General features: G+C 53.6%; 9 protein-coding genes across 9 annotated transcripts; 2 read left to right on the top strand and 7 right to left on the bottom strand.

Moving 5' to 3' along the window:
- Positions 1–491: 491 nt before the first annotated feature.
- On the bottom strand, positions 492–2,494 carry BDP81DRAFT_490156 (transmembrane amino acid transporter protein-domain-containing protein; the record flags this gene model as incomplete). Its single annotated transcript, XM_060595276.1, has 10 exons — positions 492–692; positions 766–874; positions 933–1,003; positions 1,061–1,217; positions 1,261–1,396; positions 1,467–1,591; positions 1,667–1,864; positions 1,926–2,055; positions 2,129–2,259; positions 2,334–2,494. 10 exons carry the CDS (start codon positions 2,492–2,494, stop codon positions 492–494), a joined length of 1,419 nt encoding a protein of 472 aa, XP_060444117.1.
- A 674-nt stretch (positions 2,495–3,168) lies between these two features.
- BDP81DRAFT_481840 (uncharacterized protein) lies at positions 3,169–4,370 on the bottom strand. The gene is made up of 2 exons (XM_060594980.1): positions 3,843–4,370; positions 3,169–3,768 (listed from the first exon to the last, which is right to left on the bottom strand). Exons 1-2 carry the CDS (start codon positions 4,021–4,023, stop codon positions 3,290–3,292), a joined length of 660 nt encoding a protein of 219 aa, XP_060444116.1. The 5' UTR covers positions 4,024–4,370; the 3' UTR covers positions 3,169–3,289.
- Positions 4,371–7,910: 3,540 nt separating this feature from the next.
- BDP81DRAFT_472310 (uncharacterized protein) lies at positions 7,911–9,207 on the top strand (the record flags this gene model as incomplete). The annotated part of the gene is made up of 3 exons (XM_060594611.1): positions 7,911–8,080; positions 8,160–8,220; positions 8,506–9,207. The coding sequence occupies exons 1-3, from the start codon at positions 8,016–8,018 to the stop codon at positions 9,205–9,207; spliced, it is 828 nt and encodes a 275-aa protein (XP_060444115.1). The 5' UTR covers positions 7,911–8,015.
- Positions 9,208–9,472: 265 nt separating this feature from the next.
- BDP81DRAFT_322118 (sulfite reductase hemo protein) lies at positions 9,473–14,569 on the bottom strand (the record flags this gene model as incomplete). Its single annotated transcript, XM_060584674.1, has 4 exons — positions 9,473–9,502; positions 9,565–13,962; positions 14,031–14,173; positions 14,527–14,569. 4 exons carry the CDS (start codon positions 14,567–14,569, stop codon positions 9,473–9,475), a joined length of 4,614 nt encoding a protein of 1,537 aa, XP_060444114.1.
- A 2,020-nt stretch (positions 14,570–16,589) lies between these two features.
- BDP81DRAFT_450388 (Inositolphosphorylceramide synthase subunit Kei1-domain-containing protein) lies at positions 16,590–18,138 on the bottom strand (the record flags this gene model as incomplete). The annotated part of the gene is made up of 5 exons (XM_060592524.1): positions 16,590–17,333; positions 17,374–17,458; positions 17,518–17,571; positions 17,922–17,987; positions 18,068–18,138. 5 exons carry the CDS (start codon positions 18,136–18,138, stop codon positions 16,590–16,592), a joined length of 1,020 nt encoding a protein of 339 aa, XP_060444113.1.
- On the bottom strand, positions 18,045–19,790 carry BDP81DRAFT_429783 (ras family protein). The gene is made up of 6 exons (XM_060590547.1): positions 19,469–19,790; positions 19,369–19,394; positions 19,202–19,290; positions 19,013–19,142; positions 18,664–18,942; positions 18,045–18,597 (listed from the first exon to the last, which is right to left on the bottom strand). The coding sequence occupies exons 1-6, from the start codon at positions 19,516–19,518 to the stop codon at positions 18,542–18,544; spliced, it is 630 nt and encodes a 209-aa protein (XP_060444112.1). The 5' UTR covers positions 19,519–19,790; the 3' UTR covers positions 18,045–18,541.
- An 89-nt stretch (positions 19,791–19,879) lies between these two features.
- Positions 19,880–21,712, top strand: BDP81DRAFT_490135 (ribosome biogenesis protein Nop53/GLTSCR2). Its single transcript, XM_060595275.1, has 2 exons — positions 19,880–20,269; positions 20,369–21,712. The coding sequence occupies exons 1-2, from the start codon at positions 20,118–20,120 to the stop codon at positions 21,609–21,611; spliced, it is 1,395 nt and encodes a 464-aa protein (XP_060444111.1). The 5' UTR covers positions 19,880–20,117; the 3' UTR covers positions 21,612–21,712.
- A 208-nt stretch (positions 21,713–21,920) lies between these two features.
- Positions 21,921–24,088, bottom strand: BDP81DRAFT_461752 (uncharacterized protein; the record flags this gene model as incomplete). The annotated part of the gene is made up of 2 exons (XM_060593813.1): positions 21,921–21,937; positions 22,009–24,088. The coding sequence occupies 2 exons, from the start codon at positions 24,086–24,088 to the stop codon at positions 21,921–21,923; spliced, it is 2,097 nt and encodes a 698-aa protein (XP_060444110.1).
- Positions 24,089–24,930: 842 nt separating this feature from the next.
- BDP81DRAFT_38668 (uridine kinase) lies at positions 24,931–27,268 on the bottom strand. Its single transcript, XM_060587011.1, has 10 exons — positions 26,918–27,268; positions 26,771–26,848; positions 26,672–26,721; positions 26,417–26,561; positions 26,322–26,364; positions 26,174–26,259; positions 26,093–26,120; positions 26,000–26,041; positions 25,714–25,945; positions 24,931–25,660 (listed from the first exon to the last, which is right to left on the bottom strand). The coding sequence occupies exons 1-10, from the start codon at positions 27,098–27,100 to the stop codon at positions 25,177–25,179; spliced, it is 1,371 nt and encodes a 456-aa protein (XP_060444109.1). The 5' UTR covers positions 27,101–27,268; the 3' UTR covers positions 24,931–25,176.
- Between the last annotated feature and the right edge of the window lie 278 nt (positions 27,269–27,546).

Genomic DNA, 27,546 nt, shown 5'->3' with positions numbered 1-27,546 from the left:
CTCATAGGCATAGTGTGACAATCGTTGTAACGAGTGTACTGGGATGGGCCTGACATGATTATCTCTCTAAGGCGCCGAAGACGTAATTGAATTGGAAGAGGTTTGGTTGGAACTAACGAAGAGATTTTGGGTCTGGAAATTTGCTTGGGCTTTTTCTCTTATATACGATTAAGCCCTCTAGAGTTATGCGCTAAGGAGGTAAAGCAAATATGAGCGAGGCCCTAATGGGCAAGAAAATATATGGGCCTGCCCAAAGAGGGCAAGTTGGGGACTAGCCGGGCTTTGCATGTTTATATTAATATGTTCAGAGTGATTCCACACACTTTATGAATGAATTTTTGTATCATGTTGTATCAATCTTTATGTCAAGTCCTTCACTTCTTGTGAGTAGAAATATTATGTAGACCAAACCCCATTTATTGGTGTCGAATTACCATTGAGGCTGGATCCATCGCGGATTGTTTCCCTCGTCGTCGCCCTCGCCCTTCATTCTAACAAGTGAAAGCTGATCCTACCCGTCCATCATTGTACGCATCGATGATGCTTTGGATTGTTGTGTAAGTGCCCACAACGGTCATGAATGATCCCAGAACTATCGTTAAGATGTGCAGGGCACAGAGAGACATCTTGACTTTACTAGAGGATCTTTTCTCCCAGTCCATGTAGAGGCCCATGAATGCTGGGATAATCAGCTGTCATGTGGCACGAGTCGTTAGTGAACAGTCACATGGAGACTCGCCCTGAAGTAGATCGCCTTGCACTTACACAAGTAGGCATGCAGCAAATAGAACCAATGAGCCCAACCAGATAGCTAAAGAATGGAACCGCTTCAGCAATGATGAAAGCCAACGCGCTAATGCCTATGGTCGAGCCACTATATTGCCGACATTAGTGTGACGAACGTCTTTCCTGCAGAAGTGATCGGAACTTACAGCCAAGTCGCCCAATGAATCACAGTCTTGCTTTGTAGATGCACTGAGTTGCGAAGAATGCGTACGAGAAGCTAATATCCAACCTGTCAGTAGTTATCCGTACTGATAGGAGAGAATCATTATCGTACGAATTTAGCAGCAAGATGAACCCAAAGAGTCGTCGTCATGATGAAACCCGGAATCGAAACACCGTACGCTATCTTTTCCAATGTTCCGCCGGCAGAGCCTAGAGACGGACTCGCAACGTACTTTCCGCAATACCTAAGTATGCAATTCGTTAAATACCTTCCTCGCACACAATTGTTCCTTTGGTGTTTAGTTTACTCACATGTAGACCACCGTACCAAATGCTACATAACTTGAGGCTAGGAACACCTGAGATGAGAAGAGAGATTTGGTGAAAGATCGCGGGCTTCTCATCTCCGCAATCACTGGAATAAAGGTTGGTGTAGATCCATAACCAGCTTCACGGCTGTTAGTCTCAACTCTCGTGTCACAAATGTCAATTCAATGGATCGCATTAACACAACTTACTAAATAGATTGACGGCCGCGACAACTCCTGGAACGAATCCAGGGGCTCCGACAGCGTGTACTTCCATGTCGTATGGTCCGGTCTCTGGCGCTGCCGCAGGCCGATTAACTTGTGTCACACCAACGCTTTTGAGCAATGTCTTGTCAGCATACCGACAAAGCATCAAGTTATTGATAACTAAAAAGAGTCGATGAACTTACACAACAATAAAGACCGCCGTGAAGATTGAAGCGAATCCTATCCAAGCTAGGATCGACAATCGCCCCAGGGTAGGAATGCCAGATACGATTGCGGTGCACGTGGCTGCGACGAGCGTCCACGCAATGTTGCAGATGTGGCGATTGGAAAGCGTCTTGAATCCTTCCGCCAAACCGATGAAGCCAGATCCAGATGCGAGGCTTTGCTGGGTGTCAGCCTGGTTGAACGGAAACCCATGGGCCATCAAAGTATGTGTCTTACATCCAAGTCAAAAGAAAGAGACCACCAGCAATCTCTCGGGCAATAGGTCCGCCCATAAGTGCCGCGGCATCGGCAATGCTGTGAACTCCGGCGTATCTCATTCTAAAGACGTACATGATGTACGCATAGTCTTCCGGCACGCAAAATTAGCAAGACAGTAGAAGAGACGGATATCGAGGACAATGTTAAAATGGAGGGCGTACAAGTTGCCAGCGTTCCCCAACCCACAAGCAGAGCAATGCCCGGGCCGTACCCGACTGAGCTGAAGGCAGATGGAATTGTCAATACACCGGTGGCAAAGCAGAGCTTCATCAAAATGATGCCAGTGCGTTTCCTGAGATGATGCACACTATCAGTGATCTGTGCCTTTCAAAGTGAAATAACGACTTTGGGCCCAACATGACCTACCACCCCAACGCCCTGTATTCCTCCTCGTGGAAGACCTCCCTGTTATCATCGATGTCAATGCATTCCGTTTTAGTGTTTCGTTCAGGAAATGCATCGCCGTTCGTCGCAGGATCCACTTTCTCGGATGAGCCCTCCAAAGATGTGCTTGTGTATGGTGGCATCGTGGGTGAATTCCAAGACTATTGTCCCAGGGGTGACGTAGAAAGAGAAGGATCACAGCAACAGAGAACCGAGTTGAGAGAAGTAACGTCTTGTGTAGTCTCGCCGTTGCCAATCACGTTGTCGATTACAGGGACCAGATGTTTCGAGAGGAAACACTTCAGCGAGGAGCAACAATATTCTATATCGAATTCAGGAACGCCAGCCATAAGATAACTACCGAGGGGAAACAACCTTAGAAGGTGAGGTAACATTTAAGATACAAGACTTTATTTGAGCCTGTAGAATTACCCGTTCAAGATCCACTTCCATGCTCATGTCCGGCGCTATCTTCGATGACATATTGTCACTGCCGGGTAACAATCTCGACCGCCGTCAGCGGACTGCGTTATCACAGGCTCTAGTCTACAGACGGGGATGTCGCCGATCCTATCTGCGGGGGAATCATCTGGGTTCCCCATGGAGATAAAGCCCCCAACCCCCATCCCACTGTAGATAATGGTTGTGGGTAAGTGGAACTTCGCGCAAAGCCGACGCTAGCGAATCCCCGATCATCTTGCTACGCTAGTCTTGACATCAAGGGGGACCTCGGTTTGGTATCATTTGTCATGGAATCACACCGATTGATCAACTCTTGATCAGACTCACTGCGTACTTTGAGTCTAGTACAAGTGCGGTTGACTTTGGGAGATCATCGTCTTCGAAAATAATGAAGTCTTCTGGCTTGGGGGAATGGCTGACTTGCTCGAACGAGAAGCAGGGTTTTGATTCAGTTCCGAACCTTGATGCATCCATCCTTAGTCTTGAATAACACCCCGAAATACGAAGTCCACACCATCAATGCTAACAACATCTCCATCCACCGACTTCTGTGCCTCCTCGTCTGCGAGTGTCACAACTGCGGACGATTTTGGCACTTTTGCTTGATTTCCAGACTCAAATGCGCACTTCCAAATCCCATGCTCAGACTCGTAATCCTCTCGTCGCGCGGCGAATTCAACCCCCGACGCTTTATGGACGGCGAGATAGATATGCCCAACTTTTCCAATGAAGGTGGCCCCATCCTTGCTCTGTAGAATCCAGGACGGCCTACTGTCCGCGCCTCGTGTTGTGACATCTCTCCAGACCTCTTCGTAATCTGTTCGGACTCCATCTTTGTGAGGACAGGGTGTAGTCCCGATCTCGAGGTCATCCCCATTGGGAAGCCGTTCGAAGTGAGCATCGTCAGGTACTGTGAGATTCAGCGAGTCGATGATGTGTGTCCATCGGAATGTTGCTGCGGCTCGGTCAACATACCAGAACATAGTCATCGAGTTTCCAAGTTTGATATCTGGCGAGACGAATACTTACGAGGCTCAGTCTTGAGAGTAATTCGCTCGCCGGCGCGGCTCCATTGAATGGTTCGAGTCTCCTTGGTGACTCGCAAATCAATGAAGTACCCTCTTACATTGAGGGCGATTGTATCGGTGTCTTCGTAGGCAGGCTCAGGCAACCAGCGAATGCTGATGCGCTGGACAGCTTGGGATGGCATTTTGCTTTATTGTCTAGGGGAATGGAGGCAGGGATTTCCTGAAAGATCTACTGGTACACAACTTGTACCTGAGGATCGTGTAGATGGCAGAATAGTGAACATCAACATCTCAATGTGGACCGCCTGTGGGGTATTATTTATACCCAATCGCGTGTGGTGATTATTCACACCAAGTCTTGCTGATAAGCCCATGGGTACCAAGCCATGGGTCTGGTCTTCCTCCTGAATAATCATAGATGCTCTAGGTCTCTGAACAAGCCACGGTTTATGTCGAAATAATCGAGATCTCATCTTCCAGCACGCGCGCTCTACGAGATGAGTTTCGAAAACACCAGGGAAGTCAAGTCAACTTGAGAGCATTAGTACGCCAGTAAAGGAATTATGACCATCAAGTGGAGACATAACTGAGAGGAACAGAGTATGCCACAACTGCAAATAGCATGCGGGATGGAAGTGATCCCGGATAAGTGTGCCGGACTCACCACCCAGTCCCGGTGGTGGGGCTTAGAAGCAACCAATCACGTGCCTACCAACTAATCCCCTCACTCCCAAACTGTCTTTAGATAAACACACACAGAGCTAGTTCTGTAACATAGTTTAGATTAGCATAGACCATGTCGGCATAGCGCCCGGCACGTCCTTTTGTTACCAGACGTTAAATACATCAACACAGAGCTAGTTCAGAAGTCGTATTGAAGGATAAGACAAGCGAATTAAACGATGACCGAGTTCATGGTGAAGCCTCAATGCTGTCGTGTGCTTTTCCCGGGAGACAATAGTCAGATCGCCCGGTCAGGGGAGGCTGGTTGGAAGATGGGCTCCGATCTGAGAAGCAAGAGGCATAGATCCACGCCGGCTTGCGCAAGATGCCATCGACTCAAGCAGAAGGTATGGATCCGACAACTACCCTCCAAAATTGTACTAACTTGACTAAATGGTTCCTGCAGTGCGACAGAGGGACGCCAAAATGTCTCAGATGCGTTGCTGCCAGAGTTGAATGCACTGCAATCAACCGGCAGAAGTCGACCGAAGTTCCTCGTAGGCAAGTCACATTGTACTTTGAATTTGCCAATGATATAATAACAACTAACAAAGCCCTTTGATAGCCTTCTTCAGTACCTTGAACATCGTTTAGCTGAGTTGCAACGACTGAAATCTGCCTCCGTAAATGCAGATCAACACGGCTCCGTCAGTGAAATCTGCAAAGCTGACACCACTCACGATGTCGCTGCTCAACTAGCCTCCATATCAACCACATATCATCTTTCTCACAGTCTCTTCCAAAGCTCAGCGATATTACCACACAAGTCTAAACTTTTCTATCCCTCTGAGCGTCCACCACTAAAGATCCCAATCCGCGGAATCTACCACGAAGTCCACCCCAGAACAGCAGGGCAAGCCTACGCAACCCAATTCTCAAACTTTAGCTCACAGCACGTCCCTCTCAATGTAAAGGAACGGCTTCTCAGCAACTACACGGAAGAAATTCTCCCACGCTTCCCCTGCTTCTCAGAGGCAGAGCTAGCCTACCACTTTAACCACCTCAACAGCGTTGAGCCGGGACTTTCCCATGTTCCGAATTCCCTTTCTCGGTTCGTCGTCTCAATGATCATGGGAATCAGCGCTCTCAACTCCAAGAACCAAGAGTTTCGCAAAGTCGCGGCTCTCAGTGAAGTTTTACACGCGGACGCCGTGGAGTACGTCGACGAGTTGCTGCATGAGAGCTCCATCCCGGCTTTACAGTGTCTGATATTACTTATACAACTTGCGCTCTTGCTACCTTAGACGTCTAATCTATTGTATCTCACCGGAGAGGCTACGCGCATGGCTGTAAGCCTTGGACTGCATTAAGAGCCAGAGACACGGGTCTTTAGAGACGCTGGGCATGCCGAGCAGCGACGGCGCATCTTTTGGGTTGTAAGTCCAAGCCCAGCCAATCTTGAGGTTGTGGCTATTGCTAATAAAACGTCCAAAAGGTCTATCAGCTTGACAGGGTCGTCTCGATTTCCGGAGGATGTCCAGTCGCTCTAAGTGACGAACACATCACAACCTGGCTTCCCCATGGCGGCGGCGACACATCCGAGTTATCTGAGAGAGCCGACTTTGAGCGAGTGAGCCACCCAAGAGAGCGGCAGTTCCTCCTCGACCTCCAAGTTTGCGTCATGAAATCTGAGATCCAGGCAACACAATTCTTCGACCTTCCTGTTCCCAGTCACTCCGGCTCCCACGACGACTGGGTCCAGCGAACGGATCAAAAGATACAGAGTCTTTATCATGTTACCACGGCAAACGGCAGGGCTAATTCACAGCTAAGCTCCAGTTGTCTCCAATGCCAAGTCATGCTTCACCGTCCATGCTCCCGCAACATCGCCGTTTCTGAAGCATCCCTGATCTCGGTGGTGAAGGCGGCAATCGACCTCATTTCGCTAGACACGAAAACAGCCGAGTCTGGCGGCCTTGTCATGGTATTTGAGATTGGTAACAGAGTATTCCAAGCCGGCATGCTCTTGCTTTACGCTCTTCGAAACCACGCTTCAACGTTGCAGCGTGCCTCACTTGCAGACAATGCTGCCGACGCATTGAAGAACCTCGCAGAACTCCTTGTAAGTCTGTCCCATGTCGGAAACGCCAAATAAACTCACATAGATGGCCACTAACGCAAATCGCAGAGCATCTTATCGAGCCGATGGCCACCACTGGCCGATACAGCAAGCTACATCAACGAGCTAATCGACACGAACCTCCGCAACCCAGTCGGCCATAATGGAAGCCACTACGACATGCAAGTCCTCGAAGAACTCGACTGCCTAGTCACCCAACGACGAATCCACAGCATCCGCCACCGAAACATACCCTTCCCGCCTCCAAAGAAGTTCACGCCTCCTCCTTCGGAACCAGAAAACATCAGTCAAGACTTTCTAAATGATGAGCAGTGGTGGACAGATTTCATAGACCAAGATTTCGTCTCCAATGAAAGCTGCTTCTCGCTTCCGTCTGGCGGGCAACCTACTAGTACCTCGTCCTCCCCAGACGCCATCGAAACGAGGGCTCACCGTGAACGCGGTGCAAGGGACAACAACGCAAGCGACCTGGAAGAGGAGCTAGGTGTCATCCTCGACGCAATTCCCTCTTGCAGCTTTTGTAGGGATAGACGGACAAAGTGTCAGCGTCAACTTCCTGCTTGCAAGGAATGCGCGAGGACCTCACGCGAGTGTCTTATCTTCGACCCGATTTTGAAGACAAACATCCCCCTTCGACAGATACAACTTCTCATCGATGAGTTGAAGGATCTAGCAAAGCAGACATCACCATTCTCACGCCCATCAAACAACACTCAATGTCCACCAGCCACCGAAAACCCCCTATTCCTCCCCTCCGAACCGTTCACCCCCACTCATACCGGAACCTCACCATCATCAGACTTCCTCAGCACCACGTTCTTTGGCCCCTGGTCCTCCTTCGGGTGCCTCCGAGATCACCTCCGCCACAACAGAGCATCCAACCACGACTTCCCACCAACCCTCCTCCAGCTCGCCAACAGAACCACAATCCCAAACTCTTCCCTCCAAAACCTCATTACCTTCCACCCCCTTCCCAAACCTCTAGCAACCCCCCTCTTCACCCTCTTCTCCCGCTCAATAAACACCTTCCCAATTCTCCAACCCCAAACCCTCACCCACATCCTAACCACACACTACCACAACCACCCTTCCACCAACACCCCCCTCTTCAACCTCATAATTGCCCTCGGCGCCCTCATCGCCAGCAAACCCACACCATCCCTCCTCCCCCTCGCAGAATCACACTACCAAAACGCCATCCCTTCCCTCCCAACAACCTGCGCCCACGCCTCCCGCACCGAAAACCTCGCCCTCCTCCAACGAACCCTCCTCATCTGCGTCTACACCCTCCTCGATCCCAGCGCAGGCGACGTCTGGCGACACCTCGGCTTCGCCATCCGCCTCTTTCTCGACCTTTCCCACCGGCCTTCCATGGAAGTGGACAAGGACCATGCTGTGTTTTGTATGCTGACTAGGACGTTGTATACTCTCGAGAGGTAATGTTTTGTTCTCAATTCTCTCCATCCCCGAACCCCCCAAATGGGCAACCCTTCTAAGAAGACTATTCACAAAAAGTCTTGTGTCGATTGCCTTTGGACGACCAAGCCTACTAGTCATCGGAGACGACCTCCGTCGCGTAAGTCTTCAAAATCACTCTACACCCATCTCATGCCATCAAATCCACCATCCAACACCACCACCCATAGGAACTCGTACAAAAAACCACATCCACACAAGCAGAACAAATCTCAATCTCCTCCTACCTAATCGCCTGTCAGAGCCCTCCCGGACAGGGGCTAGTTAGAGGTAGTAAGGAGTCCAAGCAACAAAGGAGTAGCTCAGATATATATATACAGCGCAGGGAGTACACGTCGAGGGAGGAGCAGATTTCAGTAATTCATCATTCTACCCCTAACTGCAGTTGGCCTCTGAGAGCTTCCACCCTGCGTCAACACCCCAACTTGACATCGCCCTCCTCAAACTACAAATCCACAACACAATCCTCCAACACCACAACAAACCTACCACAACCACCTCTCCAGCTCTCTCCCACGAGACTACACCAACCCTCCGATCCACCTGCGAAATCTACCGCCAAACCCTCGACTCCTGGTCCGCAACTTGGAAACAATTTACAACATCCTCATCCCCAACAACCTCTCCAGCCTCAAAAGACGCCCTCCTCGCCTGGGGCTCACTACACCACCACCACGCCCTCTCCCTCATCACATCCCTCTGGCCAGCACCAGGCGGAAACGCCCTCACCATCTGCGGCGGCGTAGCACAGGCCGCGTTACAGCTCCTTCGACACCAGCAGATGTTCGCGAACCTTCCTTGCAAAGCGGAGGAGGCGGAGGGAGGGGCACCGTCATCAACCGAAGAAGAGGTTTTGGTATTTCCTTTTGACTGGACAATGAGCCACCTCGCGTTTCAAGTAGGTCTCCGTGCCATGGGGGAGAAGGACACGACGCTGCTGCCGACTAGTGAGAAGAAGAATCCGGCCGAGTGCCCGCCACTCCAGCAATGTTTTTCAACGCTGTTACTACTAGAAGCTGACGCTTCCAAGCTTCTGAGAGGACAGTCTCAGGTCTTCGAGGCGCTCTCCGAGAGATTCAACATGTAGTAGAGTTGTTTGAAAAGTGTTCTTGAATATAGAAAAGTATGGCAAAAAATAGCAAGTCGCAACGCCTGGCCCCCCTGATGCTTGAAAGCTGCTAAAGCGGATATAAGACCATGTACATTTGACAAAGATTTCGAAACTTTTTTCTCCTTCTTTTTGGCAAAACCCATCCTTTGTAAATCTCAATTCTCAATTCTCAATTCTCATCCTCGCACCGAACATCACTTCTCTTTAAGCCGTCATTACTCGAAAGCAAGGACAAGCAAGCTTATTCCTCATCAGACTCTTCGTCGGGAACCTATCATTACTGTTAGTCATCGTGATCAAACTGCTAGAGTGAGCTTAGGAATCTCGACTTACTCCTTCGTGGAAATCCCGACCCTCCTTGGTACCCTTAATAACACCAACCCGAATGCAGAAGTCACCAAATCTCTCGCCAGTCTCCCTCTCAGTCGCGTACCTCTTAAGCAGCGGCTTCATGATGGCCAAGATCTCGTCCTCCTTGATACTCTGGCGGTACAGCTTGTTGAGTCTCTGGCCGTGGTATCCACCGCCGAGGTACATATTGTACGCGCCGTACGCCTTTCCGACAAAGGCAACCTCGGCAAGCCAGGGGCGCGCGCAACCGTTGGGGCAACCCGTCATGCGCATAACGATCGAGTCCTGGCGCAGACCGTTCTCCTCAAGGCAGTCCTCGAGCTTGGTAATCAGCACAGGCAGGTAGCGCTCCGACTCGGCCATGGCGAGACCGCAGGTGGGGAAGGCGACACAGGCTGACGAGCTGAGACGCATGCCGGAGAAGTGGACGTTGTCGAGCTTGTACTTCTTCATGAGGTCCTTGATGGTGTCGAGATCCTCGTCCGCGACGTTGCTGACGATCAAATGCTGGTTACCCGTGAGGCGGAACTCGCCCTTGAGCACCTTGGCGATCTCGCGGAGGCCAGTCTTCATCTGGAACTCGGGAGTATCCTCGATGCGACCGTTCTCAATGAAGAAGGTGAAGTGGTTGAGTCCCGTCTCGTCCTTTTGCCAGCCGAAAGTGTCAACGTTGGACTTGAACTCGAAAGGCTTCTCCTTTTCAAACTTCTGTCCCCAGAGCTCCTCGACCTTGCCGCGGAAGACGTCGACGCCCATGTCGTCAATGGTGTACTTGAGACGGGCGTGCTTGCGGTTCTTACGGTCACCGTTATCGCGCTGGACGAGCATGATCTTCTCGCAAGCAATGTGGACCTGGTCCGTCTTGACGAAACCGAACATGCGGCCAATCTGCGGGTACGTCTTCTTGTTGTTGTGCGTGGCACCCATACCACCACCGGCAATCAGGTTGAAACCCTCGAGGTTGCCGTCCTTGCCCTTGATGGCAATCAGACCAATGTCATGGGCGTAGACGTCGGTGTCGTTGTGGGGAGGAATGGCAATGGTGATCTTGAACTTTCTGGGCAGGTAGGTGGGTCCGTACAGAGGCTCGAAGTCCTGGACCGCGTCACCGGCGATCTGAGTCTTGGTATCGTTCTCGTCTGCCAGCCAGATCTCGTGGTAGGCAGTGGTCGAAGGCAGCAAGTGGTCGCTGATCTTCTTGGAGCTGGCCCAGACCTCCCTGTGGTACTTGGACTGGGTGGGCAGAGAACTGCACATGACGTTACGGTTAACATCACCGCAGGCGGCAATGGTAGTCATGAGCGCTCTGTTGATGGCTTGCATGGCGGGCCTCAACTTGCCCTTGACGACACCGTGGAACTGAAAGGTCTGACGGGTGGTGAGCTTCATGGTCTCGTTACCGAGCTCGTTGGCGATGTCGTCCATCTGCACCCACTGCAAGGGAGTGGAGATACCACCGGGCAGACGGCAACGGATCATGAAGGAGTAGGCGGGCTCCAAGCCCATGGCCTTGCGCTCATCTCTGACATCGCGGTCGTCCTGCATGTAGGTACCGTGGAACTTGGTAAGCTGCTGGTCAGCAGCAGAGATGGCAGCAGTCGAGGGGTCGTTCAGACCCTCAACAATGGTACCACGGAGGAAGTTGGAGGCGATCTTGATGTCCTCGTTGGTGATGGGAGCAGGCTCCTCGGGAAGACCGTCGACGTTATCGACGCCAAGGGCGCGCCAGATCTTGGGCTCCCACTCCTGGTAACCAGTCTGGTATCCATCGGGGTCCTGGTCGTCACCGAGACCAACATCGGCGAGTCTCTTACCGCCAAGGTTGGACAGAACACGGTCAAGATCCTTTGCAGGCTTGTTGTAGTAGATCTTGTCCTCCTTGCGGGGCCAGTAGTGACGATCACCAAGACCGAAGACGGAGTAGTTGACGTTGGCGAGGTCAAGCTCGGTGTTGTCCTTGAGGGCATTCCAGAGAGCGTGACCATTCTGGGGGAACTCTCCCTGGCCGGCGGTTGAGGACACAAAGATGATGTTCTCCTCAGAAGGCAGGTCCTCGAGGGGGTAGTCCTCCATAGCGAAGACCTTGGTCTTGAGGCCGCGGGCCTTACCGCGGTTACCAAGACGCTTGGCAACGTTGGTAGCGTTACCGTTGTCAGAGGCGTACAGCACAGTCAATGGAGCGCCAAAGAGACCCTCAAGAAGCTGGTCGTAGGCATCCTTGGCCTTGCGCTTCTGCTGAGCCCGGACCTCGGAGCCAAAGTCTTGCGACAGGTTCGCGGCGAAGACGGGGTCGCGCTGCATGATCTGGGTGAGCTGGTTGTCGCGGTCCAAGAAAGCCTTGAGCTCGCTCTTGATGCGCTCCGAGTCGAGGGTGAAGTTGGGCTCGCCCTTGGCTTCGTTGGCGGGGTTCCAGCGGTACAGGGGCCAGTAGCCGACGTCAATCGCCTTCTTGGTCTCCTGGAGGACGGTGAGAGGAGAGTCGGTCTCGCCAAAGTAGGGGAGGTAGGCCAGAACGACAGAGGGACCGTTGTGCTGGTCAGCCTCGAGCATGGCCTGCAGCACCTGGGTGTAGGAGCCGTAGACGGCAGTGGAAGCGACGTAGGCATTGCCAAAGTTCATGGCGTACAAACCAATGTCCTTCTTGCGGCGGTTGGCATCGGCAGCGGCGCGCTCCGAGTAGGGAGTCGAGTCGATGATGAGCATGTTGACGTTCTCGCCAGAGGCCAGGACGTGGTGCACACCAGAGTTGCCGATATCGTAGGCCCAGGCATCGGATCCCACAAGCCACAACGACTCCTTGCGGAACAAGCGCTTGCTGGACAGCAAGTTGCGGGCAATGGAAGAACCATCGGTCTCCAAGCGGGGGATCAGGTCGTCGGCGATCTCATTCGCCTTCTTGGAGTCGGCCTCGTTGGCTGCCCAGCGGGCGAGCCAGCTCTTGGGCGACTCAGTCACGAACTGGTTGCTGTTGGCAGCCTCCTTGACCTCGTTGACGAACCGCAGGCGACGCTCCTTGCGAGCCAAGAGGGAACCGAAGCCGAACTCGGGGCTGGCCTGGATGGAAGAGTTGATGCCGGCATTGCTAGCCTTGAGGGCGTTGGCAATGTAGGCTCTCTGACCAAAGAGCTGGTCGAGGATCTTGGTGTAAGAGTTCTCGACCTGGGGCTTCTCAAGGCCGTATTCGAGAACCTCTTGGGGGACCTCCTTGCGGCCGATCTCGAGGTTCTGAACAGGGGACTCGGAAGTGAGGTTCTGCAGGACGCCACGGAGAGCCTGGATGACGGTCTTGGGGTCAATGTAGCCAAGCTGGTAGCCGACGACGGTCTGCACACCACCAGGGCCGCTCTTCACACTGGTGAGAACATCGATGAGGACGGGGCCCCACTTTGTGGTCTTGCGGTGGACCTGCTCAAGGACAGCGATGCGCTTCACAGACTTGGGCAGAGCCTCAATGAGAGAGGAGCTGAGCCAGGGGCGGTACAGTCTGGGAGTAAGGATGCCGACCTTGGAGAAGTCACCTCCGCGGCGGGCCTGGTCAATCACATCACCAAAGTAGTAGGCTCCAGAGCCGAAGACGAAGAGGCAGTTCTCTGCGTTTGTGGGGCCGGCATAGAAGAAGGCCTGGTATTCACGGCCAGTGATCCTCTTAATCTGAGCCCAGATGCCGTTGGCATACTTGAGGATATCCTCAGACGAGACGACGGGCAGGGACGACTCGATAGTGGTGGCGTTGGAGGAGACGACAGAGGGCGGGCTGTCGGTGACGCTGTGCTCGGCGCTGGACTGGACCGAGGCCCTGGATGACTCGAGCTTGGAGTGCACGGACGATGCGAGTTCGGAAGAGCTCAAACCACTAATGGACGAGGAGCCGGTCGGCGGCACGTCGGATCGGTCAGAGGCCACCGGCAGTCGGCCGTCATCGGCATAGATGCCGACAGCCGACGCGGCAGAGCCGTTGGACGGCTGCTGGAAGCGCCTCGCGGCGTCAACGTCGAGAATCTGGCGCACGACTTCGGGGTCCTCTGCCTCAATGGCTGCATCTTCGTCGCTGCTGGACGAGGCGAAGAAGTGAACGACACCCTTGCCGGAGCGCAGGGCGAGAGCGTGTGCCGTCAGTGCCATGTCCTGAGCCTCCTGGAGAGACTCCGACTGCAGGAAAGTCCATCCGGAGTTGCGAATGGCTGTGATTGCGGAGAAGTCGGGGAAGCCAGCGGGCTGGAGAGCGACGTGAAGCACGACGGGGTAGTTTGCCAACTTGTAGAGGTGGGAGATGGCGGGCAGGAGAACGGTTGACGAGGTCGTTACGGCAACGAGCTTGCCGGCGCGAGTGGGCGCAAAGACGGAGAGGAGAGGGTCGGCATTGTGCCTTACGTATTGGACCTAGGGACAGACGCAGTTAGTTATCAAGTCAAAGGACCACGAAGAAGACGAATCGAGTGGTTTCTCACCTCTGTGACTGAAGACTTTGCGACGAGGCTTTTGTCGCTGCGAGCGACGTAGCGCTTAAAGTGGGATGAGAACTCCGAGTCCTTTGCCAATGAAGGCTGGACGGAGACGACGACGTCGCTGGCGAGGTATGCGATTCTCGCAACTATAGAAGGCGCATGTCAGCATAGGCCAGAGTTGCTAGCGACATCGCAGATTGAAATTGCTATTGCGACTGTCCTGCGTCCTTAGCCGGCGTCGTCGTCCATCATCTCTCTGCCTCTTCCTGGGTGCTGCCCATTGCCCATCACGAGTGGGTTGCCGGGGGACTCTGCACCACTGGGATGCGACAAATAGCGGAGCTCTGATTGGCCAAATGCCAACATCGTTGGAGCTTCGCTGTAGTTACAGCGGGCACACGCGCTGAAGGAATGACGGCTGCTGCAGAGTGCGAGACCAGGGGGGAAGGAGCAGACGAAAGCCGAGGAATCCAAGAAATTGAAGAGAACAATTGCTTACCAGCTTCTCCAGGCGTCTGGATTTGGCCTCTTGTCGGAGCCATTGTCGATATGTGTATGTGCGTGTCTGGTGGAGGTTTCGATGGCGAATTCGAGGGGGGGTTATCGTATAGTGGCCGGTCTCGAAACTCTGCCGTTTGCAGTGTGCAGTTCCGGCTTCTTCGTGTGCTGTCTTTTTCTTGGCTTCCTCTGGACCAGGAACCAAGGAGGGATGGGTTTCCAACAGGGAGTTCAACAACAACAGCAACGACTAACACAGCTCAACCCGTAAGGAGTTTTGTTGGAGACGGGCGACGTGGGATGCAATGGCAAAGAAGAGGCGGAGGGAGAGGGAGGGTGAGAGTGAGATTGAGAGTGTGAGAGAGAAGAGGAAGATGTGGTGTAAGTTAATAAGAGGTCTAAGAATAAGATCGATGGATAACAAGCTGGATTAAAAAATAAAAAAAAATAAAAATAAAAGGTCCAAGGCGCGCCCCAGGAAGTTGCGAAACAGCTCCGATGGTTCTTTCTGCTTTTGGAATCAACACAGTGACCTGGAAAGGACCCAATTCCTGTTCCTTCCCTTGCCTGGTTTCGTCGTCTTAAGGCAAGAAGCTGAGGTGGAAGGCGGGTTGCGCCTGCTGTCTTCTGGCGTGCTTGGGGGCCTTGAGGTGGTGCTGTGCCCACCGAGAAATTTCGCCCCGCAGAAAACAATGAATTTTGTCGACATCAGGGTCGATTGCGTGATCGGCTAGCGCAGCGTCTCCCCAGTCCATTCGCCAGTTGCCATGCCGCACTGCTCCCATTGCGCCGCGGGTTGGCTTGCCTTTGGGGGCATTGGGGCATTGGGGGCAATTGGGGGGTGTGCATTGCTCACAAAAAGGTACATCGGGATTCCTCCAGAGAGAGAGAAAGAGCCGGGAGTTCAGCGAGTGCCGTTGGCAGTTGCCTCCTGTGGGTATTGTCCTGTCCTTGATGTTGTATTATTCATCACGAGAATCGCTGACGGCTACAGCATACGAGTATGTTAGTCCTGTATAAAGAAAGACTACAGACTCTGCTCTAGACTCTCAGTCTTAGCTCATCCTACTTTACCCAATCAGCCACTCAACAACACTCTAACAAATTCCATCCAAGATCCAATGGCACTTCTTGGCTAATACAGCACCAAGCAGGGGGAGGGAATCTGGACCCCCCATGCCCGAATGCCGAAAAAGGCCGTTGTCGGCCAGTAAGCCTTTCCTCTCATCTTTCTCTCCCAAGACTCAAGAGCAAGACTCAACTAGACTCCAAGAGTCCAAAGGCAGAGCTCGGATTCGTAGCCGTACCTCATCCCATCCATCTGGAGGCGAGTCAACTAGTGGAAACTATTCCGTAGACTGACATGCTGCTCCATATCCCGTTCGCCAGACCCACCATCTCCATCCCCCTCCCCCGGAGATTCTTTCGGATTACAAATGTAGTCTCTGTATTTGCAGTTTCCGTCTGTCAGACTGTCACTCCATGGTCCATTGCCCGACATCCACCAGCCATCCAATGGTACTTCGATTTGATCAGATCATCTTTGTATTACTGTACTAAGTATGCTTATTATATGTGTGGCTTGTATCGTATGCTCTCCAAAGCCCAAATTCGGGGTTTGGAACCAAAGGACGTTCTCTCAGTCCCACTTTAATCCTCATCGTGAACCGGGCACCAACCGAATTGAATGCCCTCGTGACGAACCATCTCCCAATGACCCAAACGCCGATTCACCTTCCGTGATTGAGGGTCATCAATGATGTTGTACAAAATTTCTCCATCGCGCCCGACATGCATTTCGCTCATGAATCCCGATCCACCTCTTTCGGCGCGCGCGTGGCATCAAATCCACAACAGATTGAAAATCTCAAATGATGCCATCGCCCAATGATACCACCGCCCGATGGCATCATCGACTTGCCGTCCCGGCGGTATCCACTCCCAAGCGGTCAACCACCCGCTGCCGCCGACATGCCGCACCGACATCCATCTCGTTGCCGCTCAAGTACCGGGTCGGTGGCTTTCTCTTATTTCAAACTCGCGTCGTCCCGATTCCGAGATTACTTAAACTCCGGCGTGCCGGAACTTGGCGCTCACAGCGCTCGCCCACACCTCCTGAGGCCTCTCGCGAAGCCAGTACCCGCGACCGAGAGCGAGCATCACGCGCCCGATACGGCCTCGGGACCCTTCGCCGCCCGGTTCGCCCTGCGAGAAAGGTCCGTCGACGCCGCCCTTCTTGCCGGCGTTGCTGCGGCCTTCCTCCTCCCAGCCCATGTCTGCCGTGTACCGCTGCATCACCTGCTGCGCAAACGACATGACAACGAGCGCAAAGTAGACGCGCACCAGCGTGACGGAGCAAATCAGCCCCAAGCTCATCCACGACTCCTGGGGTCCAATGTGCTTCGTCGTGCCGGGAACATCAGGGACAACAGGCGCTCCGTTGGCGAGCGCCGTCTCCGCAATCTCCGCCGCCGCGGCCGGGCCAGCCGCTGCCGGGGTGGTGCTCCCTGCCGGGTGCTTGTCCAGGGCGCTGCTGTTGAGGTACCAGTTTACGGCGAAGAAGGTCGTGTACGCGACGTTGAGGATGGTGTCGACGATGTAGAGCCACGCGAGGCCCAGCGTCTCAAAGGGGCTCTGCTTGCGGATGTGGGGCATGAACATGGCCAGCAGGACGACGACGCCCAGCGAGTAGAGGTACATTGACAGCTGCGTCACGGAGAGCTCGTAGCCCGTAAGGATGGCGAGCAGGCCATATAGGCCGGTGAGCCTGTTGAAGAGGAGGATGAGGGAGATGACCTCGGCGCCTGTCTGGAGGCCGATGCAGCCCAGAAAGGTCTGTCGCACACACAGAATGTGATCCCCATGTTAGCCAGCCGTCCAGTGATTCGTCCGTTGAGATGATAAACATGATGTTGTGTAACTGCTGGGCGCAGCTGGATGAGGGAGATGAGGTTGTGTTACACGCATACCTTTGGAAGCGGCAACCGCATACTGAATCTCGAAAACGCCATCCTGACTGTCTATCCGTCCACTTCGTTCGTGATGTCTGTTTGGTGTATGTGTGTACGGACAACAGAAGAAGGGTATCCGTATTGCGTCAGAAAGAAAGGGGTCCTGTCCTTGGGAGCTCAGGTAATTCGTAAAGGGTGTCAGGTGAGAAGCTTTGGGGAAGCGTCGCAAAGACGAGCCCAGAAAGAGGCCCCGTCACTTTTGAACCAAAGCGGCAGCGCCGGATGACATGGGCAAAAAAATAAGAGTGGAAAGACCCTGCGTTCGCACCTTTCCTAAATTCTCGATGACATTATGGGCCCCACCCGATCCGTCATAGCGTCACACCCCGGGGTTTTGCTCAAGTCCGCGCCGCTTTCTGCTCCGTCTCCCTTCTGCAACAGTTACCTGGGTTGCTGCAGATTGCCAGAGAGTGCAGCAGCATTGGATGTGAATGCACCGCTATCTGACAATCTATAAGGTGAGGTATCCGTAGTTCCATAGGCGTACCCATGCACCGGAAATCAATGCCACGGATTGCGGGCCGTTCCTACGCTGGCACCGCACGGTGGATGGACCCCGGTACTCGGTGACAGCCCACCGTAGCATCACGGACACCAGCCATCGTGAGAGTCCCGTGCCGTTTCGGGCGGTGAGCAACATGGACAACTCATTCGCCAGCAGGCTTTCGATACATGATGGATATTGCCGGAAGGCAACTCGCACGTACACCGCATATCATATAGACAGACAAACTAGTTGGGGAAGAAGAGAAATAAGAGCCATTAAATGTAGGTATGTACTAACGACCGTGGAGTATAGCCCGATATTATACAAACTGTAACTGATGCTGAAAATCCCCATTTGCACGCTATGCTTAAGATGTCCTGCCCCGCCAGTCATGTCGCAACGTAACGTAACGGCAACTTCAACTCAGCCCCGCGTCGTCCGTCACGGCTCGCCTCGGGACTTTCTACTCCAGAGTCGTTGTGTCTTTTTTCTTGGTTTGTCTTCTTCACGAAGATCGTCTAGCATGCGCATCCCTCTTGCGACGATTGAGCAGGGGTCGTCTTGACGTCGATCACTGCATCACGCGTTAGTATCTCACTGCCCATATCAAGACCAAATTTCAAAGGAAGAAGATACGCACTCTGGCTTGAAGCCTGCGCGGCAGCATCCGTTCCCTCCATGCCCGGGAGAGCCTGCGCTATTCTCTTGAACAGCGTCTTGACGTTGTGTCCCAGCTTCGCACTAGTCTCGACGAACATGAGGTTGTTCTTCTTGGCCTCCTCCTCACCCTGCTGCGTCGTCACTTCTCGCTTGTCGTTCAAATCCGTCTTGTTGCCCACGAGGACGATGATGACGTCGTTTCCTCTCTCGGCGCGCACGTCGTCGATCCACTTCTTGGTGTTTTGGAAGGATTTCGCATCTACAAGTTTGCCTTAGTCAGTCCCGAGCTCGCTCCTTTTGTTTGCATCCCCCCGTGCAGTTACACGTACTTGAAATGTCGTAGACGACTACTGCGACGCTGGAATCGCGAATGTACGAGGGGATCAGACTGCGGAAACGTTCCTGTCCGGCGGTATCCCAAAGTTGTAATCTCACTGTCCGGTCCTCAAGGTACATGGTCTGCAACGCATTAGACGGTGGTTTCTCGGCCCTGGTTCGAAAACGTAATGTTTGCTTGCCTTGGAGAGGAAGTCGATTCCAATGGTCGCCTGGTACATGTTGTCGAACGAATCGTACATGAATCGAGTGATGAGCGAAGTTTTCCCCACTGCAAACAACACAAAGAACGTATTAGCCAAGGGTCTCTCTTCCGCCACGTCAAAGAAGACAAAATGCAGGAACATACCGCTCTGCTCGCCCAAAAAGACAAGCCTGGGAGTTTCATTGCGTTAGTTTATCGTGCAATTGTCTCAATAGGAACATTTTGCAATCGGCGCAAATCGTACTTGAACTTCTTGAGGGGGTTGTTGTAAGACCCGCCTGCGCCGGACGCCATGGTTGCGGATTCTTGATCAAAGGGAAGCCTCCGAAGGGTAGTATCGGGGGTTTGCCAGTCGGGCTACGGAACCAACACGTTGGCTCGATGCAAGGGAGTCGTCGAGTCGCTAAATAAAACGAGGCAGAAAAGCCAAGAGCTTTTGAAAGACCAAAGAACGAGATCCGGCGACGGAGGGGGAGTTGCGTTGGCCGAGACGAGGGGGAGTGAGGACTGTAGATCGCGGGTCGTGGAAATTGAGCAAGCTGGACAGGTAAAAGGAGGTCAACCTGTCCGCCTTTGGGCGCATTACCACGCCCCCGTCATCCATTGAGGTGGGCTCAGAGGAGCCACCAAAGACGGGGGACATCACGTGCTGATAATCGATAAGAGCGACCCCATATCCGATAAGATTAAAAAAAAAGACCCTGGCTCGAAAATTTCTGGACAGTCCAGGCCCCGCCGTCCCAGCTGGTGCAGAGTGCAGATTCGACGACCAGGAAATAGGCAAGGCGCAAAGATCGACTTTTCGACATCAGGAATATCCCCAGTAATTCCCTTCATCTTGCACATACCGACAGCCCGGAACACAACAGTGTGCATCTTGGGCAATTATCAACATGCCCGTTCTTAAGCCCCTCTCGGGCGACGGCGAAGCGCCGCAGCAACGCAAGCAGCCCTCGAGAAAGGGAAAGAAGGCGTGGAGGAAGAACGTCGATGTCTCCGAGGTGCAAGAAGGTCTCGATGAGTTGAACACACAGATTATCACCGGGTACGTAACTCTCTTCTCCTTTGAAAACCCCCGTCTCCCTCTTTCCAAGCACTTCCCAATTGGCACACAGAATAGATAACTAACCAAAACATCCTATAGTGGCGTCGTCGCAGAAAAGGACTCGGCAGACCTCTTCACCCTCGACACAGTCGGCAAAGTCGAAAAGCGCCCCAAGCCAAAGAAGACGCTCAAGTCCGACGAGATCCTCGCCACCCGCTCCTCCGTCCCCGCCGTCTCCTCCCGCAAGCAGAAGCGCGAAGCCGAAACCGCCCTCTCAAAGACCTCGGACGGCCTCCTCCCCGTCAAGCGCCAGCGCACCGACTGGGTCTCCCACAAGGAACTCAGCCGCCTCCGCCGCGTCGCCGACGGCCACCAGGAGGAATCCACCGCCCTCGTGCCCCAGGAAGCGACCTATGACCTCTGGGGCGCCGCGCCGGGCTCCAAGGCCGTAACAGCAGCAAGCAAGAAGGACATCACCGCCACCAGCAAAGAAGACAACTTCCTCCCCGACGTACAAAAAGCTAAACCCCCCAAAACCCTCAAACACGCCCCCATCTCCCTCACCGCCAGCGGCCGCCAGCTCCCCGCCGTCGTCAAGCCCACGGGCGGATACTCCTACAACCCGACCTTTGACGACTACGCCGACCGCCTCGAAGCCGAGGGCGCCCGCGCCGTCGCCGCCGAAGAAGCCCGCCTCGCCGCAGAGGAGGCCGACCGCATCAAGCGCGAGGCCGTCGCCAAGTCCGCCGCCGAGGCCGACGCCGCCGAGGCGCGTGCCCAGCTGTCCGAGTGGGACGAGGATTCCGCCTGGGAAGGGTTCGAGAGCGGCGTCGAAGGAGGGGACGACGACAAGCCCACCACCAAACGCCCGCAGCGCAAGACGCCGCAGCAGAGGAACAAGATCAAGCGCCGCAAGGAGGCAGAGCGCGAGGCCAAGCACGAGCTCGCGCTGAAGAAGAAGGCCGCGCAGGCGGAGCGGATCAAGGAGATCGCCGCCGAGATTGCGGGCCGTGATGCCTCCAAGAGCGCGTTGGCGTTGGCCAAGGAAGTGGGCGAGGGAAGCGACGCCGACGACGACGAGGATGATATCGATGACGAGGACCGGCTGCGGAGGAGACAGCTCGGCAAGTTGAAGTTGCCCGAGAGGGACTTGGAGCTGGTCCTGCCCGACGAGCTGCAGGATTCGCTGCGGTTGCTGAGACCTGAGGGCAACCTCCTCAAGGACCGGTACCGTAGTTTGCTTGTTCGCGGTAAGGTGGAGTCGAGGAGACATATTCCGTTCAAGAAGCAGGCCAAGGCGAAGCTTACGGAGAAGTGGTCGTACAAGGATTTCAGGATCTAGAAAACCGGGGTTTACTGTTAGAAGGTATCAGAATAATCATCAAAAGCCTGCATATTTTGACTTTCACTTCGTTTCGTTACACATCGGAACATTGACATGCGCTCAAGATGGGCGAAAGTTGTTTGAACAATCATATGAAATTATTTAGAGACCGTCTACGTATCCCCTTTTGTCTTTTCTCTCTGGGTTCTGTAACTTCTATACGGATGCATCCGTCTCACCCAAGGTGCATTTCGTACCTCGTACTTCGGCAGGGTATGCTAACAAAAGAGAAGGAATCATTCTTGCAACAGAACGCATCATTGCCTTCTAGTAGCTCATCAAATCTGTAAAATCACACGTATTAGTTATTAAACGCTCTAGAGTCAACAGCAAGAGTGCGGCAAAGACAACATACCTCTTCCAAAGAGACCGCGCTTGGCCCAATCCATGGCAAGCAAGATCCGCGTCCTCAAACTGACGCTCTGCGCAAAGTAGACGGACCGCCACATATACACAGCCCACAACCCTCCGGCAAAATTCCAACCCTGGCCCCAGTCGAACACGGCAGAATTGCCAATGTACGCCAGACTGCCGAGATGGCGATACTCAAACGCCTTGTACACCACCGAGTCAATGTCGCCGTCGAGAACCATGTTCGCCTTCAGCCCGTCCGACGTGCGCGCCATCTTGTTGAACTTGTGCGCGAGGTACTGGCCCTGCTGGTGGGCGCGCTGAGCCGTGGCGGGGAGGGAGGTCAGCTTGGAGTCAATCTGCTTCAGGAGCTCTCTAAGCTCGCCGAAACCGAGGGTGCCGGACTGGTCCTTGTCGAATTGCTCAAAAAGCTTGTCGAGGCGCTTCAGGTGGCCGACGGCCTGGGGGAAGCGCTTCTTGACGGCGCTGGCCACCTCGCACCAATCGCTGAAGTGGAGCTCGAGGGTCTCGGGATCCTTGCCGTGCTTGAAGGCCAGGCCGCGGCAGAAGGAGATGATGTGGTCTGCCACGTTGTTCTGCACGGTAGAGCAGTCGCCGATAGCGTAGACGTCGCCGAGGGGGGTTCCGTTTAGGCGGAGGTGGGTGTCCGTCTCGAGGGCGTGGCGGTTCGTTTGCGAGGGACCGAGCTTGGAGGAGAGACGCTTGCAGAGGTCGGCTTGGGCGACGCCCGTTGACCAGAGGCAGAAGCCCATGGGAAGTTCCTTGGTGAGGAGGGATCCGTCGGGCTGCTTCTGGGTGAAGACGATCTTGTCGGCGTGGACTTCCTTGACGCGCGAGTTTGTGAGGATGTCAACCTGGTCGCGGGCGAAGTGCTCCTCTGCGTATTTGGAGAGGGTCTCGTCATAGGTGTTGAGGATGTGGCTGCGGCTCTGGATCAAGTGGACGGAGATCTCGTTGCGGAGGAGCTTGGGGAAGTGCAGTGTCAGGTCCTCGTTGAGCATATCAAACAGCTCGGCCGCGAACTCGACACCCGTAGGACCGCCACCGCTGACGACAAAGGACAAGAGGCGTTTGCGCTCCTCGTCGGCGGTCGTCGGCAGGCAGGCTTGCTCGAGGTTGTGCATGACTTGGTTTCTAACCTTGCGTGCATCACTGATATCCTTGAGGAAGTGGGCGTTCTCCAGTCCCTTGACGCCGTGGGGGTTCGTGGTAGATCCAACGGCGATGACAAGCTTGTCGTAGGGGACATAAAATCGGGTTTCGTTACCAAAGGCGTCGGGTTGAGAGCATTCGATCAGCTTGTGGGAGAACTCGACGTCCTCGGCCTTGGCACGGATGAAGTGACCGTGGACACGGGCGAGGATTCGGCGGACAGGTTCGACCAGTGATCTCAGTTCCAGGGTTCCAACAGTAGCAGAAGGCAGCATGGGCGTAAACAGGAAGTAATTTGTCGGGGAAATAACGGTAACGTGGTATTCGTCAGGGTTGAGCTCCTTGAGTAGAGCCACTCCGCCCCATCCGCCGCCGAGAATAACAAGCTTGGGCTTCTCCTTTGCGCTCTTCATGTGCTCGTTGTCCAGGTCGTCAATCAGAACCTCAGCGATGGGCAGGTTCTTTGGCCCGCCTCGTTTGGGGCTCAGCGCCAGCTCAGATACCTCGATTTCATTCTGGTCCGGATGTTCCTTGTAAGTGGAGGCATCGTAGATGAAGAAGCCGACCACACCGAGACCGACAAAGATGATGCCGCCGCCGAGCCATGCGGCGCTGGCGTACGCGAAGCGGATGAGTCGTGACTTTTGTTTCGGGGTAGGAGGCGGCGGCGCACCGGAGACAGATCGGATGGCGGTGCCTTTGGGCAGACCATGGGCGTTGAAGAAAGAGTTGGCGAGAGGTGTAGTAGGCGTTGTACGGGATCGCTGTGGAGCAGGGCTAATGAAGGCGCGCCTTTGCGAGAGGCCGGCGATTTGTTGCCTCCATATCGGCGTAATTTTGAATAAGCTGATGGGTGATGTGTGAGAAACGGCGCGAGGTATGCGCCTCAGCGCGGATGTGGTGGGAGGCATTTAATTATCGCAGATTAGTCTGGTGTTTTTCGTCTGACGTCGTGATAGAGTAAGGTAGATCTAGCAGTATGGGGATGTCATGTCGAAACGAGTGAATGGGGGCAAGCATAGAAGCTCTAGAGATGTGTCGCGATGTATCAATTGCAACAAGCAGCAAAAGACCAAAGTAGCCAGAAAGGTGAGGTTGTGGTTTTTTTCCAAGAAGAGAAAATCAAGGTCGTAGTGGTCACGAAAATGAAAAGGTCCCTAGGGGCTGGCGGATAGCTCCCTGGACGTATGCGTAATGATGCTTGTACTAAGGTACTGTTCGCGCCAGAACCGTCAAATCCGAGGAAGCTAAGGTACCTGCCGACAGCTCCAGCAAGTACGTCATTAATCGGTTAAGTCGAAGGTTGCCTCCCATGCAATTACACCAGATAGGGAAGGCCTAGAATATTCCCAAATACCATACCTCACCTCATCTACATTTCCATTGGATACCTCAAGGTAGGTTCTGTGTGCGTTCTTCGAAGCAGGCGAAAAAGAAAATTCTTTACAGAAAAACAGGATCCGACCGCATATCGCCGTCACCGACAACTCGGACTTTCGTCCCAACATCCAAGTTCCGTTGTCGGCGCCGCGATCTCACGGTCGTCCGAGCTGATAAGATCCTTAAAAAGGGTCCTTTCTCGGCCTGAATACTCGTCTAGCGACACTGTGATCTCAGTCAGCGGCGCCAAAGGCCCCTGCCGCGGGAGCCGTAGTCTCCACCGGCATGTCCACTTCTCGGTGTCTCGTTCGGCCAATTTGTAGCCGCACTTGGGCCAATGACGAGGATCTCAGCCGTGATCCGGTGCGAAGAAGGCGAAGACATATATGCGAGGCAATGGATCTTGCAGGCGTTTGACAAGCGAATATGCGGCCTTTCCCAGAAGCACGGGTTCTAGCCCTTGGTGACCCTCAAATTTCACGAATCAGCCTTACTCCATGGCATTACGATGTAGCTTTTGCGATAGACTTTACTGTTGCCACATGTGCATTCATCGAATTTGCTACAGACGTAGGTAGGCTCGGCGCAGGTCGGCCGGTTTATGTATGTGTGCCTACGGCTAGCATCGGAAGTACTTCTTCTCAACCCAACGATCCTCAATGTCTGCAAGCATGTTGCACAGAACAATGGTGATACCAGGGAACACCTTTGCAAGCCGGTGCACACCCAGCCTTCCCGCGGCATAGCACGCCAGCACAATCTTGTCCTGAGCGACGCCGTGGTCAACGAGAACTTGCACAGCCATGAGTGCCGCGCCTCCGCTAGCCATCTGTGTGTCGATCAACAAGACCGACTCGTGGGAGTCAATGTTATCCGGGAGCTTGAGATAATGCAGCTCGGGCTCTCCCGTCCTTACGTTGGACTGGATCAGAATTCTGCCTGTCCGCATGTCGGGGACGACCCTCTTCAAGGCCGTCTCGAAGGCAGCACCGCCCCGGAGGACCAGCACCGCACTTACATCGCCCGTGGCCTGAAGTCCGTTGTACTTGTAACCTTGGGGTGTGGCAATGGTCTTCTCTCTGAATTGCACATTGTTGAGTGCCCTATCGTTGTTAGCTTGCTGACGAAATGTCACCCTGTTTGGCAAAATACTCACTGCTCAATCAGAAGACATGCGAAGCGGTCAAAGTAGAAGATGAAGTCTTCCGCAGAGGTGTCGATATCCTGAATGATGGTGCTCATGCCCCTCAGTTGCGGTGACTGGTCCAGAATCACAACTCTGTCGGATAGAGGGTCACTGGCAGCCGCCAACTCCAACTGTGTGAGTGCTGCCCGGTGGTGGGTTGACTTTTCGATCAACTTGCGCTCAATATACTGAACAACCATGGCTACCCTAGGCATTAGTTATGAACTTATACGGACATCATGAGTTAGTTACTTACCCATGGCAACGCGGTTCTCGATACCTCTCGGCACGATGATGTCTACTTGTGGTCAGTCTCTACAATGCATCTGAGGCGGCGCGGCTAATTTACCTGCGACTTTGCGCTGCGGTTCGACGAACTGGAAACATATGTTAGGAAAGACCACAATGAGTTTACGACGGAGTTCGTTACTTTTTCAAAGTTTGGTTTCACAAACTTGAACCACTGCTTCATGATGCCATCTACGTCACGGCCACGCTCCTTGACATCTCTCAACACTTGAAGTTGCAAGGTCAGTTATGCAACAGCTCTGACGAGTCCTGGGCTACCTGCGACTTACCTCTCCGTGACAGGCACGTATCGGCATCTGCTTCACAGAATATCTGAGCAACTGTCAGGAATCGATCGCAGTCTGATTTGATGGGAGTGAAGTACCCTCATATCCAGAAGATCAATAATACGGGGGTCATGGAGGGCAAAGATTCCTTCCAGGATGATGACGTGAGGTGAGTAGATGGTTGTCGTGTTGTCCAACCGTTGGTGCTTAGAGAAGGAGTAAATGGGAATTTCAGCCCGTTTTCTAGTGGCCAATTATTATCACGAAGTCAAATTTTGATGACTGAAATGTCTGTCTCCAGTCTGGAGGCGTCTCGTGAAGCATCTCTCATGAGCGAAAATGACAAGACTTACCCAGCCTTCAGATCGCGCAAGCAATCCACAAGTATATTAAAGTCAATGGCCTGGTTTTGGTCAATAAGCATGCCAACAGCACATCAGCGCATGTCTTACATCTGGCGCATCAAAGTCAAAATTGTTGTCGAAAGCCCTCTTTGACTGCTCAGGAGTCAGGGGGTTGTAGAAAGAGTCCTATATTCAAATCGAGTCAGGAGAGGGGCAATCGCCGCAAGCCGGTTGGCGGGGTAAATGCACACATACCATGGACAAAATCACCACCCAGGGCAGATTCAGCTTCCTCACAATGGCATGCGACAGAGTCGACTTTCCGGAGCCGGAACTGCCAGCAATGCCAATGATGCTGACATCTGCCCATGGTGGTGAGTAGTGAGTCCGTCGCTGGATCGTCACATGAGACTCGGTGCCGCTGTGGTTGTCTGCCATTATATGATGAGAGGCGGAAGTCGCCGACGTTGATGCGCGGAGCAGGCAGGTGGTGGTTTATCGGATAGCTACAGCTTTGTCCTCGGATCTGCAGCTGAGTAAGGCGAGGTAGACGGAAACCAACGACCTGAGGAACAAAGACTGCAGGAGTCGACTATTTGGTGTTTGCTCCCTTCGCAATGGAAGGGGGGAAGAAGCAAAGATGAAGTTTGAGGATATAAAAATGAAAACACTGGTTAAAAGGCGACTTCCAGGGTCCAGTCCCCAAAGATAAGCGCTGAGGGGGATGAATGCTTAACTTTGACAACCTAAGCCTGGTGGAGCTGCCCGGGCTGGATGTTGAAGGTAACCGAATGGAAGGTACCACCTGCCACAAAGCTGCTGATCAGACGGGACAGGAGTCACGAGAGGGGAAGTTGCCTTGTACTGTTTCCATACGGAAGGTG

This window comes from Colletotrichum phormii, assembly GCF_030913505.1.
Source record: "Colletotrichum phormii strain CBS 102054 chromosome Unknown BDP81scaffold_12, whole genome shotgun sequence".
NCBI lineage: Eukaryota > Fungi > Ascomycota > Sordariomycetes > Glomerellales > Glomerellaceae > Colletotrichum > Colletotrichum phormii.
Note: the sequence above shows the minus strand (reverse complement) of the source record. Positions and strands in the feature narration are given on the sequence as shown.